The 16,567-nt window shown below is 41.0% G+C and overlaps 1 protein-coding gene across 1 annotated transcript in view; it reads left to right on the top strand.

Moving 5' to 3' along the window:
- Nucleotides 1-16,567, top strand: part of LOC140495933 (EF-hand calcium-binding domain-containing protein 6) — a 94,269-nt gene that overhangs the window by 44,147 nt on the left and 33,555 nt on the right. The window contains exon 11 of the mRNA XM_072595251.1: nucleotides 350-415. Within this exon, the coding sequence (XP_072451352.1) occupies nucleotides 350-415 (66 nt within the window). The remainder of the gene's footprint in view (nucleotides 1-349; nucleotides 416-16,567) is intronic.

The following is a 16,567-nucleotide window of genomic DNA, read 5'->3' as shown; positions in this document are numbered from 1 at the left end:
ATTCTTGGGAACAGCAGTTGCCATACCACACTGTGGTGTATCCAGATGGGCTGTTTTCTATGGTGCATCTATAAAAAATTGTCAGTCTTTATGGGCATGCCAAATCTCCTTAGCCCTCTGAGGAAGTAGAGGTGTGGCTGTGCTTTCTTGATCGTGGTGTAGGTGGACCAGGACAGATTGTTGCTGATCGTTATTCCCGGGAACTTCACGCTCTCCCTACGTCCTCCTCAGCACCAATCATGCAGCTTCATTTTGATACATTCAAGAGTTGTAACATAGTACAGTTTCAAAAGGTAATTTAAAAATATACCTTTGCAATCTCACTTAATTTGCTCTTTCTAAATTACAGCAAAATTGACAAACTAGGAAGAAATATCATCAGTCAACAGGAGTTCCGAGCTGCCATTGAGAGCAGGTACACTTTGATGATCATGCTTAACAAAAATTGAAGTATATTCAATATTTTTGAAAAGAGATGGAAAGAATTATACAACTTCAGTGAGTGACAGTAATATTTTTCCCACTGTGACACTTACATGGATCTGCTGAAATGTGAACAGGGAGAAGTCTACTCATGTACCATGCCCATAATCCTCCAAAGTTACAGTCTTCTGCAGCTACCTGTAAAGAAAATGATCAGTGATGGGGAGGCAAGGAACTGTGACAATTGAAAAAGGAGAGGAAATCTTGTATTTATACCATATCTTTTACAACATCTGAGTCTCTCAAAGCAACTGACAGCCATTGAAGTCATTTGAACTGCCACCTCTGTTACAATCTAGGAAACATACCATCCAATTTGCACACAGGAAGCACCCACAAACAGCGATATGATAATGACCAAATAATCTGTTTTAATGTCATTGTTGAGTGATAAATACTGGTCAGCACCTCAGGGATAAGACCACCACACTGCTTCAAAGAATGCCATGTGATCTTGTCTATCTGCCTGAGAGAACCGACAAGGCCTTGTTTCAGTGTCTCATCCAAGGGTGCAGCAGTCCTTCAGTGCCGCACTAGAATGTCAGCTAGATTACATGTTCAAATCTCTGGATGAATTCATTGTCATAGGAGTCATTTATGAGTATCTTTAATACTAATCCTTATCTGCTTTCCTTCAGAATGCAAACTGCAGTGTTACAATCCTCCAACTTCTCTGGAACATTTCGAAATATTATTAAATGTGTGTATTTCATATTTCACATTATACTATTCATTAGAGGGGTGTAAGTAGCAGAGTCAGAAAATGCTTTGAGAATTTTGTATTGTATGGTTTTGAGGAATTAATTTCCATGAGCTAATAGATTCATTACCATTTTATATTTGCATCCGTTAAAAAAATTCAATGCAGCATGCACAACAGATATGTGAGAAAAGCTATAGATCGAGGATTAAAAGGGACAGGAGCAACATGGGTATAAAATTGTCCAAGGAATAAGAAGCGGTGAATAATGTTCAGTAGGTATTTTCAGGCTGCAAGGAAGTTTTGTGGTGGAGTTCCCCAGGGATCGATATTGAGACCCTTGCTTTTTCTTATACTTATAAATGATCAAGATCTTAGTGTGCAGTGAACAATTTCAAAGTTTGCGGATGACATGAAACTGGGAGAATTATATATTGTGAGGAGGACAGTGTTCAACCTCAAAAGGACATTGACACATGAGTGGACTGGGGAGGTAAGTGGCAGATGAAGTTCAATGCAGTGAGGTGATACACTTACGTACAAAGAGCATAGAGAGGTGACATAACATAAAGGGTTTATTCTCTTATAAAAGGTGTCAGGTACAGAGCAACCTAGCCTCATTAATGGAGGCATAGAATGCAAGAGCAGAGAAGTTACGATCCACCTATATAAGGCACAGGTTAGACCTCAACTGGAGTACTATGTACAGTCTGGGCACCATACAATGGATATGAACACATTGGAGAGAATTCAGAAGCTGTTTCTAAGAATGGTTCCAAAGATGAGAACTTCTATGATGAGGAAAGATTGAAGAAATTGGAACTGTTTCCCTTAGAATGAAGTTAGGAAGAGATTCGATAGAAGCTTTCAAAATTACGAGGGGTTTGGACAGAGTAGATAGGCAGAAACTATTCACACTTGCAAACAAAGTGAGAACCAAGTAAATTAAAGAGAACATCCAGTTGGATGGAAAAAAAAGATATATCGTGGCAAAGACTGCCAAAAAGCCAGATTTTATTTTAATTCATTTGTGGGATTTGGGCATCACTGGCTGGCCAGAATTTATTGCGTATCCCTAGTTGCCCTTGAGAAGGTGATGGTGAGCTGCTTTCTTGAACTGCTGTGTCCACCTGCTTTGAGTTGACCCACAATACCCTTTGAGAGAGAATTTTGACCCAGCGACAGTGAAGGAAAGGTGGTATATTTCCAAGTCAGAATGGTGAGTGACTTGGAGGGAAACTTGAAGGTAGTGGTGTTCCCATGTATGTGCTGCCCTTGTCCTTCCAGATGGAAGTGGTCATGGTCACGGTGCTGTCTGAGGATCTTTGATGAAGTTCTGCTGCTACTGAGTGTCGGTGGTGGAAGGAATGGATGCCTGTGGATGTGGTACCAATTTGCCCTGGATGGTGTCATGCTTCTTGAATGTTGTTGAGGCTGCACTCATCCAGGCAGTTAGGAATATTCCATCCCACTCCTGACTTGTACCTTGTGGATGATGGATAGGCTTTAGGGAGTCAGGAGCCATAGTATTCTGACCTGTTCCTTTAGCCACTGTGTTTATGTGGTGAGCTCAGGATGTTAATAGTATGGAATTCAGTGATGTAATGCTATTGCACGTCAAAGGGCATTGGTTAGATTGTCTCTAGTTGATGATGGTCATAGCCTGGCACTTGTGTGATGTGAGTGTTACTTGCCACTAGTCAGCCCAAACCTGGATATTGTCCAGATCTTGTCACAGTTGAACATGGACTGCTTCAGTATCTGAGGAGTTGCAATTGGTGTTGAACATGGTGCAGTCATCAGCAAACATTCCCACTTTGACCTTATGATCGATGAAACGTCATTGATGAAGCATTGAGAAAGTTTTAAAAACTAATAAAAGATGACCAAAATAAATGAGGTGAGTAAACTAGCAAGTAACATAAGAGCTTCTTGATATATAATTTTAAAAAGAGAGTTCAAACAGGCTCCTTAGAAAATGAGGAAGGAAAAGTAATAATGAGGAACCAGAGAATGGCAGAGGAACTGAATAAATCCATTGCATCAGTCTTTGTGGTGGAGGACATTATTTAATATTGTTGGAATGCTATTAATGAATGAGCTAAAGAGGGACAATAAATATCATTAGAGAAAAGATACAAAGGAAACTATGGCCTTGATGGATTACAGCCTAAGATTTTAAACAAAACAGCTACAGATATAATGGATGCCACAGTAGTAATCTTCCAGGAACCCTTAGATTCTAGAAAATTCCTAGAGGATTGGAAGTGGCAATTGTAACACCCTTATTTAAAAAGGGGAGATAAAAAGCAAGTAGCTATATGCTAATTAGCTTAATATCTGTCATTGGGAAGATGTTAGAGTTTATTATAAGTGATATAATAGCAGAGCATTTAGAAATACATAATATGAAGTGGAATCAACCTGCCTTTATACAGGAAAATGGAGTTGAGGATTGTCAGATCAGCCATGATCTCATTGAATGGCAAAGCAGACTCAATCGGGCTGAATGGCCTGCCTCTTCTACCACATGTTGTGGTCTTAACCAGAAGACACACTTTTAAAGTGCTTTGCAGAAGAAGTATTATAATTGAATCTTTTCACACAGTGAGGGGTCTGCCTGAAATTGTGGAGGAGGAAAGTTCAACTGGGGCATTCAAGAAAAAATTGGATGATTATTTAAGGAGAAACTATGTGGAGGGTATGGGGAAGAGGTGAAAGATTGTCAATGTTAAAATGCTCAGAGAGCTGGTGAAGACAGTGATGGACTGAGTGGCCTCCTCCTGCACTGGAAAACTCTGATTCTGTGCTCTACTCTGTTATACTGTGCTGTTTACATCATTCACATTAGATACTTTCAGTTGTCTAATGATTTTCTTTATTTCAAGGCAACCACTAGGTGGCAGGTTAGCACTTTCTCATAGAATGGGTGGTTCTCAAAATGAGGCCCAGATAGTCAGAGACTGCATATATCCCCTTAAGGGTCTGAAGCACTGACTTTGCAGGGCTGCCTCTGAAATTTTCAGTTTCAATGGGAAATCCCCATCTACCCAGTACTTTGCCTGAATATTTCCAATTCGGGGTGAGAATGTGGATAGCATTCCCCAGGAAATGTTAGACAATTTAAAGTCATGTATAACTCCTGGGTAACTATGCAATTGACCTTTCACCCCACCCTTTGCTCACCACAACTTTTATCCTCACCCACTCACCCTCCCCACTCCTTGCTAACCCTGTGCTTCCCACCACTGACAATTCAACACAATCTGAGATTGTCTGATCTCCCCCAATTACCTGACCTTCACTGACCATCTGATTCCCCATCCCCAACCTCTGGCAACACCCCCTTCCTCAACCCTCAGCTCTTTCCCTCTGACACCCCTGACCATTTCACCACCCTGGATCCTCCAACCCCTGTGACCGCCCTGACCTTCTGACGCCTTTCCCCTCAGACATCCTCTGACTGACATCATCCCCTCATCCTCCAACTCTTCTGAATCGCTGACCCAACCTCATGACTCCAGAAATCTGCCTCGTTACCGCCATGCCATCTTACCCAGCTGGCACTCTACACACCTCCGGCACCCTGCCACTCTACCACCCTACTCACCCTACCCAAAGCTTTTCCATGTGTGAGTAAATAAAGAATAGGGCAGCTGGTGTCGAAAAAAGGTGAGTGTGATTTGTCTTCCTCTGAAGATTCTGCAGCAAGAGCAAGGACTCCAAAAGAAGGTCATTCTCCATTTCTGAAGAGGCTAGATTCTAAAGTCCTGGTCTGAAAGATGGAGCTCCACCTTTAGGTAAGTAAGTAGGGGTGGAGTGGCAATCCGATGGCAGTTGTCTCTCATTGGATAATACAGTTCCTAGTGGTTTTCTCTTTTGAGATACAATGTCATTGAGGAGGGATTCATAGAATGCGTACGAGATGGTTTTCTGGATTAATATGGTAAGAAACAATTAGAGATCCATCTGAGATTGGATATTGTGTGATGAGGAAGGGATTTTGAGAAGATTTGTAGATCAGGTCGAGGTTCAGGTTGTACATTTCCTCGCTGAGCTGGCAGGTTTGTGTTCAGACGTTTCATCACCATGGTAGGTAAAGTGGTGTCTTTCTTCATCTATATGTAGGGATACTAGTGGTAAAGGGTCATGTTTTTCGGTGGCTAGTTGATGTTCATGATTCCTATCATTACCCTTTGTCATCACAAAACGGAACAAATTAGAGGAAACCCACAATATCATCAACAACATCCTTACTGGCATAATTTTCACAAAAGAGGAGGAGCACAACAACAGACTTCCCTTCCATGATGTCACAGTGGAACAAACAGTTAATGGAGAACTGCAGACCAGAGTCTACAGGAAAGCAACACACACAGACCAGATACTTAACTACTACAACAATCATCCCAACACCCACAAACAGAGCTGCATTAGGACATTGTTTAAATGGACTACAACACACTGCAGCACCCAGGAACTACAAGCAGCAGAAGAAAAATACCTATACAACATATTCAAGAAGAACGGGTAACTGATAAACACAGTCCACTGATTCTTAACAAACCCAAACAAGTAGATGCAACACGCCGAGAGACTCTGGTCACACTACTATGCATCAAAGACATCGCGGAGATGACTACCAGACTATTCCGACCTCTTTGCATCATGGTAGCTCACAAATGTACTAACACACTGAAACAGCTCCTGATGAACCTAAAGGACCCTATACCAACAACCAGCAAAATGAATGTCATTTACAATATACCATGCAAGGACCATAACAAACACTACATTGGATAGATAGGCAGAAAACTAACCACCAGGATACACGAACATCAACTAGTCACCAAAAGACATGAGCTGAAAATGTGTTGCTGGAAAAGCGCAGCAGGTCAGGCAGCATCCAAGGAACAGGAGAATCGACGTTTTGGGCATGAGCCCTTTTTCAGGATTCCTGAAGAAGGGCTCATGCCCGAAACGTTGATTCTCCTGCTCCTTGGATACTGCCTGACCTGCTGCGCTTTTCCAGCAACACATTTTCAGCTCTGATCTCCAGCATCTGCAGTCCTCACTTTCTACCAAAAGACATGACCCAGTATCACTAGTATCCTTACATACAGATGAAGAAAGACACCACTTTGACTGGGGCAACACATCCATTCTAGGAGAGGCTAAACAGAGACATGCACAGGAATTCCTAGAGGCCTGACATTCAAACTGGAACTCCATCAATAAACCCATCGATTTGGACCCATTTACCAATCTCTGAGAAAAAGAATTAGAAATGATATCACCCATCGTAAGAGACCAAGACACATAAACAGAAAGTGGGACAGAATGCTAACACTTCACTGAAGGCTCACTGATGATGTTACCTAGCATGGCGACAAAACGACTGAAAACAAACCTGCCAGCTCAGTGAGCAAACTGATAAGCCATACGGAAGGGATAATTGGCAGTCTAGTTGTGCAAGGCCCCTTGGGGAAAAGTGACCATAACATGATAGAATTCTTCATGAAGACCTTGTTGATTCTGATGCTAGGGTCCTGAATTTAACTAAAGGAAACTGCAATGGTATGGGTGCAAATTGGCTGTGATAAATTGGGGAATGTTAAAGCGATGATGGTGGTAAGCATTTAAAGAGTGAATGGAGGAATTGCAGCAATTGTACCTTTCTGTTTGGCACTAAAATAAATTAGGCTAACAAGGAAAATTGGGGGCATTGTTATTTCCAAGGAAGCAGCATTAAATTGACCATAAAAAAGCAGCAGACCTGGGGATTGGCTGCAGTTTAGATTTCCGGGAAGGAGGGATTGATTAAGAAAAGGAAAATAAAGAGCCAGAGTAAGCTTACGGGAACATACAAGCTGATTGTAAAAAGCTTCTATATGTGTGTGAAGAAATTAATTATAGACAAATATAGGGTCTTTACGGTAAGAAATAGCGAAAGTTATAATGGCGAACAAAGGGATGGCAGACCAATTAAATACATATTTTGGTTCTTTCTTCATGAAGGAGAACACATTACATCCCAAAAATCCCACAGGGTCTAGAGAAAAGGAAGAAGTGAAGGAAATCAGTATTTTTAGGAAAATGACTGTGTTGGGGAAATTGATAGGATTATCAGCTGAAAACTCTCCAGGCCTGATAATCTACATCCCAGAGTACTTGAGGAAGTGACCCTAGAAATAATGGATGCATTGATTGTTATTTTTCGAGGTTCTATAATCTCTGGAACAGTTTATATGGATTAGAGAGTAGCTAACGTAATCCCACTATCTAAAACAGCAGGTAGAATGAAAACTGGGAATTAGACTAGTTAAGCTGACATTGGTAGTAGGGAAGGTGCTGGAGTCCATTATAAAGTATTTAATGGCAGAGGACTTAGAAGACAGTGACAGGTTTGGACGGTGTCAGCACAGATTTACATAACAAAAATCATGCTTGAGGAATCAATGAGAAATTTTCAAGAATGGCAGTCAGGAAATTTACAAGGAGGGCAGCCAATGGCTAGTGGGCTACTTTGGGATCTGTGTTTGGATCCTGACTGTTCTCAATATATGTTAATGATTTATAGAGTCGTAGTCATAGAGATGTACAGCATGGAAACAGACCCTTCAGTTCAAATCTTCTATGCCGACCAGATATCCCAACCCAATCTACTCCCACATGGCCCATATCCCTCCAAACCCTTCCTATTCATATACCCATCCAAATGCCTCTTAAATGTTGCAATTGTACCAGCCTCCACCACTTACTCTGGCAGCTCATTCCATACATGTACCACCATCTGTGTGAAAAAGTTGCCTCGTAGGTCTCTTTTATATCTTTCCCCTTTCACCCTAAACCTATGCCCTCTAATTCTGGACTCCCCCACCCCAAGGAAAAGACTTTGCCTATTTGCCCTGTCCTTGCCCCTCACAATTTTGTAAATTAAATCAGGAAACCAAATGCATTATCTCCAAGTTGCAGATGACTCAAAGCTGGGTGGGAGAGTGAATTGTGAGAAGGATGCAGAGGTGCTTCAGTGTGATATATACAAGTTGAGTGAGTAGGAAGATGCATGGCAGATGAAATATAATGTGGACAAATGTGAAAGTTATCCACTTTGGTAGCGAAATTAGGAAAGACGATTATTATCAGAATAGTGACAATCTGGGGAGAGGTGGCGGGGTATAACAAGACCTGGGTATCCTTCTACACCAGTCGCTGAGAATAAGCATGCAGGTGAGGCAAGCAAATAGTACTTTGGTTTTCATAGTGAGAGTATTGGAGTACAGGAGAAGGGATGTCTTGTTGCATTTTTACAGGGCATTGGTGAGATCAAAATCTGGTGTCCTTATCTGATGATGGGTGTTCTGGCTGTAAAAGGAGAATGAAACAAAGGTCTACCAGACTGATTCCTGGGATGACAGAACTGACACATGAAGAGAGACTGGATCAGTTAGGACTATATTCACTGGAGTTTAGATGAATGTGGGGGGAATCTCATAGAAAGCTATAAAAGTCTGAACATGACCAGACGAGGTAAGTTCAGGAAGGGTGTTCCCGATGACTGGAGAGTCCAGAACCAGAGGTTACGGTCTGAAGGATGACACCTGGCATTGGGGTAGACCAATTAGGAGTGAAATGAGGAGAAATCTCTTCACCAAGCCTGTGGAATTCTCTACCACAAAAAGTGATTGAAGGCAAAACATTGAGTGTTTTCGTGGAGGACTTAGAAAGGTTCTTAGGGCTAAAGGGATCAAAGGGTGTGGAGAGTAAGCAGAAACAAGGTAGTGAGTTGGATGATCAGCCATGGTTGTACTGAATGGCGGAGCAGGCCTGAATTGCCTATTTCTGAGGGAAGAATGAAATATCAAAGTAAGAAAACTTGGTGTCAGTTACACAGGACAATAATGGGACCCCCATATTTTGAATACTGTATACATTTTGGTCCGGTTATTGAAGGAAGGTAGAAAATGCAACACAGGTAGCTCAGAGGTGGATTACCACATTAAAACCTGGAATGAGTGAATGTTTTATGAGCATAGATGGACAGGGTGAGTTTGTTTCCATTGGTGTTTCAAAGAGTGAGAAGTGACTTGATTGAAGTATATAGTCTTGACAAAGATGAAAGCTGGGACGTCAGAGGTTATGAGGAGAAATTATACAAATTAGTCTTGTTTTTGAAAAAATTTAGAAGGTTAAAGGGTGATCTGATCAAAGTCTTCAAGGTAACAACAGGAAAAGATAGGGTAGATAAAGCTAAACTATTTCCATTGGTTGGGGATTCTAGAACTAGGGGGCATAGTCTAAAAACTAGGGCCAGACCATTAAAGAGAAGTCTCTGCATACAAAAGGACAGTAGATATTTGGCACTCCCTTCGACAAATGGAAGTTGATGCTAGATCAGTACTTAATTTTAAATTTGAGATGGGTTGTATTTTTTTGGTTAAACAAAAGTATTAAGGGATATGGGCCAAAAGCAAATATATGGAGTTAGACTGCAGATCAGCCACGATTTCATTGAATGGTGGAACAGGCTCAAGGGGCTGAATGGCCTACTCCAGTTCCTAAGTTCACAGATGGCATTTAACCCTGAAAAGAGTGAGGTGATGCACTTTGGAAGAGAAACAAGACAAGGAGTACTCAATGAATGGCAGGACATTAGGAAACTCAGAGGAAGAGACCTGTGCTTGTCTACAGATCCCTGATGGTGGCATATCAGGTTAATGAGGTGGTTAAGAAAGCAGAAGGAGACTTGTCTATATCAGTCATGGCACAAATTATAAGAGTGGGGAGGCTATGTTGGAACTGTACAAAACTCTGGTTAGGTCACTTTATGGTGGAGTGCTTTGTGCAGTTTTGGTGACTCCACGATAAGAAGAATATGATTTCACTGGAAGGGGATGCACAGTAGATTCACCTGGAGGTTGCCTGGGATGGTACAGTTTAGCTATGGAGCTTGGATTGTTTTCCTTGGAGCAGAGAAGGCTGAGAGCATACCTTATGGAGGTGTGCAAGAGTATGAGGAGCATGGACAGCTTGGATTGGAAGCAAGTTGTTCCTCTTAGAAGAGGGGTCAATAACAGGGGACACATTTCAAGGTGAAAGGCAGGTGGTTTGGAGGGGATTTGAGGAAAAGAAAATTCACCCAAAGGGTGCTAGGAATCTGCAATACACTGCCTGAGAGGGTAGTGTGGGTGGGAAACCTCACAACCTTTAAAAAGTACTTGGATGAACACTTGAAATGCCTCAACATTCAGGGGTCAAGAGTGTGATGCTGGAAAATCACAGCTGGTCAGGCAGCATCTGAGGAGACGCTGCAAGCATAAGCTCTTCGTCAGGAATAAGGCACTCATGAAGTGTGTGGTGCTGGAAAAGCTGTACTTTCCCAGCACCACACTCTCAACTCTGATCTCCAGCATCTGCAGTCCTTGCTTTATCCTTATTCAAGACTATGGGCCAAGTGCTGGAAAGTGGGATGAGTGGATGAGATTTAGAGTATAGTTTTTTTTATCAGTGCTGACTTGATGAGTTGAAGTGCCCTCTTACATACTGTGTGATTACAGGGCTCTCTGGGACACTTGCCATTAAATTGATCCAAAGCTGAGTTTGACAGATATTTGTAATTGACCAAGGAGTCAACGGCTATAGGGAGAATGCAGAATAGTGGAGTTAAAACCAGAGCCAGCTCAGCCATGATCTTATCAAATGGATTAGTAGGTTCAAAGCACAGAATGGACTATTCCTCCTCCTAGGTCATATGGTTATATGTTCTTAGTCCTAAAACATTATTAACATCTTAGCAACATTTATTGTGGAAATTTTCTGGGATTTTCTCTAAAGAGGAGTGAGTGCTGTGCCATTCTATCTTACTGATAACCTGATAGGACACCACAGGAGAAAGGGAGTGTCACGTCATTAGCCATCTTTACTAAAGGACCTGCCCATGATTTTCAGAAAGAATGGAAGGAGAGGATGAGGCCAGGCAGAACAGCACCAGCTGCTGCACGAGAGAGAAACAGTAGGATGAGTTTGACTCCTTTTACCTTGAGGATAAGGACATCCTACTCCACTGGGGTTTCTCTTTCAGGATCTGTGGGTCTTCTTACTCATTTGCTGAACCATCCTGAAACTGGTCCATCAGCCATTACCTCCCTCAACTATAATGAAGGTGGATGTGATGAGTCCACATACACAGCATGAAAAATATTGTATCTAATTGCCATTTGAATTGCCACTAGTCCACAGTGTGGTAAACAAACAGGTCCAAAATTGCGTCTTCAAACCACCTTTCAGTCAACATCTTTTGAGCATATCTATTGACTGGTTTGACATTTCTTCAAAGTAAACCATATATATCTATTCAATCATACCATTTCATTGGTACTGTGCTGAGGATTTGAAGGATCAAGAATTAAAGGACCTTAAGGAATATTTTCCACCATTAGAACCATTTACTGGTCCATCACAGTAGCTGACTTCCAGAAGGTGATCAATAAACAGGTCATCTCCAGTTTCCCCATCCAGTTAGGGAGGGTGGGCAGGTTAAATTGGTCAGAGGTGGATACTGGATTAGTGGTGCTGGAAGAGCACAGCAGTTCAGGCAGCATCATGCAGCCTGAACTGCTGTGCTCTTCCAGCACCACTAATCCAGTTTTTCCTTTCCAGCATCTGCAGTCATTGTTTTTACCTCCTAAATTGGTCAGAGGGTCAATCCGCTGATTGACAATTCAGGTGCTGTGAAGGGAGTCAATGTGCAGCTGAGGAGAAAGCTTCAACTTAGAGCTTCCAAAACTGACCACGAGGAAAGGCAGAGGGAACTGAAAAACATTTCAATTCCCTGAGCACTAACTGTGAAAGCAGCCTCCAGGAGCTGCTGTTTGGACACCAGTACTTTCCAGATGTTTCACCATTGAAAAAATACTCTATTCCTCCTACATTATGATCAATCTGCCATGTTTTTGCTCACTCACTCAGCCTGTCCAAATCCCTGTGAAGCATCATTGCATCTTCCTCTTGGCTAATATTTCTGCCTGATTTTGTGCCACTTGCAAACTTGAAAATGTTGCATTTAGTCCCCACATCTCAGTCGTTGTAAGAAATTGTAAACAGCTAGGGTCCCACCACTGATCTTTATGGTACCCCACTAGTCACAGCCTGCCATCCTAAGAATTTATTGATTCCTACTTATTGGTTTCTTTCTATTAACCAATATTGATCCATGCATATTGTCTCAATCCCTCAAACACTAAATTTGAGAGACATTATCAAAGCCCATTTCATAAATTCATGTGTACTCTACCCAATCAAATAATTGTTTTCTAAGTGTCCAGTCATTTCATTCTTTATACAGTTCTAGTATTTTCCCTACTACTGACATCAAGCAGATCTCTGGTTTATCATTTTCTTTCTCTCTTGTCTTAAATAGAAATATTACATTTGCAACCTTCCATTCTGCAGGCACCATTCCAGAATATATAACTTTTGACTACCAATACATCCACTATCTCTCTAACACCTCTTTCAGGTCTTTAACCATCTCACAACTAACCGAGGGAGAAGTTGACTAAAGAAGGGAAGCTAGTTCATCCCTTCTCACCCCAAGCTTGAAGATTTGAGGTTACCCTGTCTGAAACTCACCTGAGATCTAATCGTAACAAATGTTTCGGGGCAATTTTTTAAAAATTGGGCAGATTTCCAGTGGCATGATTTACTCATTGCTCTTAATGAAAAATCACAGGAATGACAGGCTGTGGTACTAGCTCTTGGAATGATAGAAATCAGCCATCAGTGAATCCAAAATAGGACAGAAAGCAACTTGATTGTTATGGACATTGCTGGCAGCTGCACACAGTTCTTATGTGGAACTAGGAGAAGCAGGAATGCATCACATTATCTGATAGAAGGCAATGGTAACATTCCTACTTTGAATTCAGAAGCCATAGATAATATGAATGACAAGGGTCTCTTCCCTGGGGTGACAAAATTCAAAACTAGGGGACATATCTTTAACAAGAGAGGAGAGTTTTAAAAAGGACATGAGGGACAATGTTTCTACAGAGAGGTTTGTGTGTGGAATGAACTTCCAGAGGAAGTGGTGGATGCGGTGTCATTACAATGTTTAAAAGACATTTCGATAAGTACATGAATAAGAAATGTTTGGAGTGATTTGGCCAAGTGCAGACAGGTGGGATTAGTTTAGGTTGGGACTATGGTCAGAAGAGACTATTTCTGCGCTGCATAACTATGACTCTATGACTCTGGATTCAAACCTTACCTTAGGATCTGAGGGCCATGGCAGGCAAGTCAGAATATGGATAAGTTGACTATTGATATGTCAATCTTCTGATAACCTTATGACACGTTGTAAGACTGGGAGAGTTTCCTGGTCAATCAGAACAGTGTGTTAGCTGAATTGTAGCAGTGTCCCTGTGTTAAAAGACAACAATATGCAGGAACTTGCTGTGAGTAAGTATCATCCTTGATCTGAGGGACTGTTGCACTCAGTTGTTGATTTTAAATGATAAGAAGTTGAATTAATCAATCTGAATAGAACAGGACCCAGATCCATCTTTTAAAGATTTCTGAATTTGTTCAAGTCCATTCCTGTCTATGTTAATTAGTGGAAAAGGTCAGTTGAAATTCAACACTGTTACTATGGAGTGCTAAGATAAAAATTATAATCATAGTGCTCCTGCAAGTTCCTGATATTATTAAGCTAACTTACTACAGAGACTAATAAGAAAAATAAATAATTAATTTGAATTTAGTTTGCTTCTTTCATATGCTTAAGACATTCAAAACATTACAGCCAATTAAACTATTGTAATATAGGAATTGTTTCAGCATTTCTGCCCACAGCAAGGTCCCAGACTTAGTACTAAGGTTGTGACCAGATCCCCTGTTTGAAAGATAATGTTTGAGAGGTAGGTGTTGGCCAGGGCTCAGTGCAGAACCCCTCTGCTCTTCATTGAATATATTTGCATCAAGCTGCTACTTCTTTAAGGACCTCACCAAAGTCATATGTATTAGATTCTAACTCCAGTTTCATTATTAACTGAGAAGATTTATCACTTTTCCTTCACCTTCATAGGTTAATCTGAAACTGTTCTATGACAATAAGCAGCTTTGAGCTTGGAGATTATTTGACTCTACTGGATTCTTATATTTGCTACAGGTCTGCACATAATGAGAAAAGCTTCTCTGTGGCATGTAACTAAGTTCATATGCATCAGAATGAAATGTCTGCATATTAACTCCCAGCAGATCACAATCAATGGCCTTCAATATTTCCAATGGACATCTAAAAATATTGCAGTACCCAGGTTAAATATGTGCTTTCCCTGTTTGGTTTTTAGACTGTTGTCAACTGCTGTTAAAGCTTCTCATTACTACAACTGTTCATAAGGTGATCTTCAGGGAGAGGTTAAGGAATAGGCCATTCAGCCCATCAAGCCTGTTCTGCCAGTCAGTAAGAGCATGGCTGGTATGATTGCCTCTTTAACTGAACTTTGCTGCCTCCACTCACCAATACATTTTGACTCCCTTTTCGATCAAAAATTTACTTAATGCAACTTTGAATATATTCAATGACCTAGGTTCTGCAACTCTCTGTGGAAGAAAATTCTATTAACTACTGTCCACTGAGAGAAGAAATTCCTCCTCATTTAAATGGGAAATGATTCATTTTGAACTGTGTCCCCCTACCTCTAGACACTTTATAAGGGAAAAACGCCTCTCAGCATCTCAGTTTTCAAGCTTCTTAAAGTCACTTCTCATTCCTTTAACTTCAAAACAGTGTATTCCCAAATACTTAACCTTTGCTCAGAAGACAGCCCTGTCTTCCCAGGAATCAGCCAGGTGAACCTTCTCTGAAGTACAGGCGTATTTCCCCTTAAGAAGATAAAACTGTACATAGGACTTCAGATGCAACCTCAGTGATGTCCTTTACATTTATGGTAAGACTTTTCTATTGTTAGACTCCACGCCTCCCACCCCAATGTCGCAATAAATATTCCATTTGCCTTTTTAATTACTTGCTGTCCCTGGAAGCTAATGTTTTTGTATTTAATGCACTCAGACACTCACAGCCCTCATCAGTGCAGCAATCTGTAGTCTTGCTCTATTTATATATTATTTTGCTTTTCTATTATTCTTGATAAAATAGACAAGCCTCACCTTTTCCCATTTTATATTCCATCTTCCAATGTTTTGTCCACTCTTTATTAATCTACAAGCCTTTGTATCCTCTTCACAAATTACATTGTAACTTGATGTTCCCAATGAACAGGGAGTCCACAACCAGGGATCACAGTTTAAATACAGGGGGTAGACAATTTACAACTGAAATGAGGCGAAGTTTCATCACCCAGAGTGTGGCAAGCCATGGAATTCTCTGCCGCAGAAAGTGGTTGAGACCAAAACATTGAATGTTTTCAAAAATGAGTTTGGTATTGTTTTTAGGACTGAGAGATCTAAGGGTATGAGGAGGAAGTGGGTACTCATTTGGATATCAACCATGGTCGTATTGAATAATGGAGCAGTCTCAAGGGGCCAAATGACCTACTCTTACTCTTTTCAATATTTCTACCTGTTATTGTATCATCAAATTTCAGCGGATATGTTTTATTCATGCTGACCACCAGGAGAAGAAATTCTTCCTCATTTAAATGGGAAATGCTTCATTTTGAACAGTGTCCCCTCTAACTTTAGACACTCTATAAGGGGAACAGGTGAATAGTGACAATCTACAGTGCACTGTGCTGCTTACCATCCAGTTCATGACACTCTCTGAGTATCAATTGCCCACCAAAAGAAGGCTCTCTTGGCCATGCTTGTCAGCTATGTGATGACCAGATATTTCACATGGGAGGGAGGAAAGGTAAAGTAAACATGGTCTCTTTAGATTGGCATTGTTGCAGCATGTCACACATGATGATGGAAGGTAAAAACAGATGCAGACTGTAATTTGATAAGAAAAGTAAATAGTATTCCAGGACATTGAACAGTTAACCTACATCATTAATGTAACATGGAAGAGTAGGCCCATTGCTAAGATTTGAGATCCATGATGCTTAATTTCTCATGCTGTATATACCAACGCCTGAATGGGTACAATGGATTTGACGAGAGAAATATAGAGAGACTTGCCCATTGCCATAGAGTCACAGCAATCTTCAGCACAGTAAAATGCCCTTCAACCCATTGTGTCCATGCTGGTCAAAAACAACCCCCTAACTATTGTAATCTCATTGTAGCTACACATGTAGCCTCAACTGCCTTGGCATCGCAAGTTAACATCTGAAAACTTCTTAATATTGTGAGGGTTTCTCCCTCTATCATCCTTATAGGCAGTGATTTCCAGACTCCCACCACACTTCAGGTGAAAATGAT

This window comes from Chiloscyllium punctatum, chromosome 2, assembly GCF_047496795.1.
Source record: "Chiloscyllium punctatum isolate Juve2018m chromosome 2, sChiPun1.3, whole genome shotgun sequence".
Lineage (NCBI taxonomy): Eukaryota > Metazoa > Chordata > Chondrichthyes > Orectolobiformes > Hemiscylliidae > Chiloscyllium > Chiloscyllium punctatum.
The sequence above is the reverse complement of the archived record's forward strand: the minus strand, read 5'-3'. Positions and strand labels throughout refer to the sequence as shown.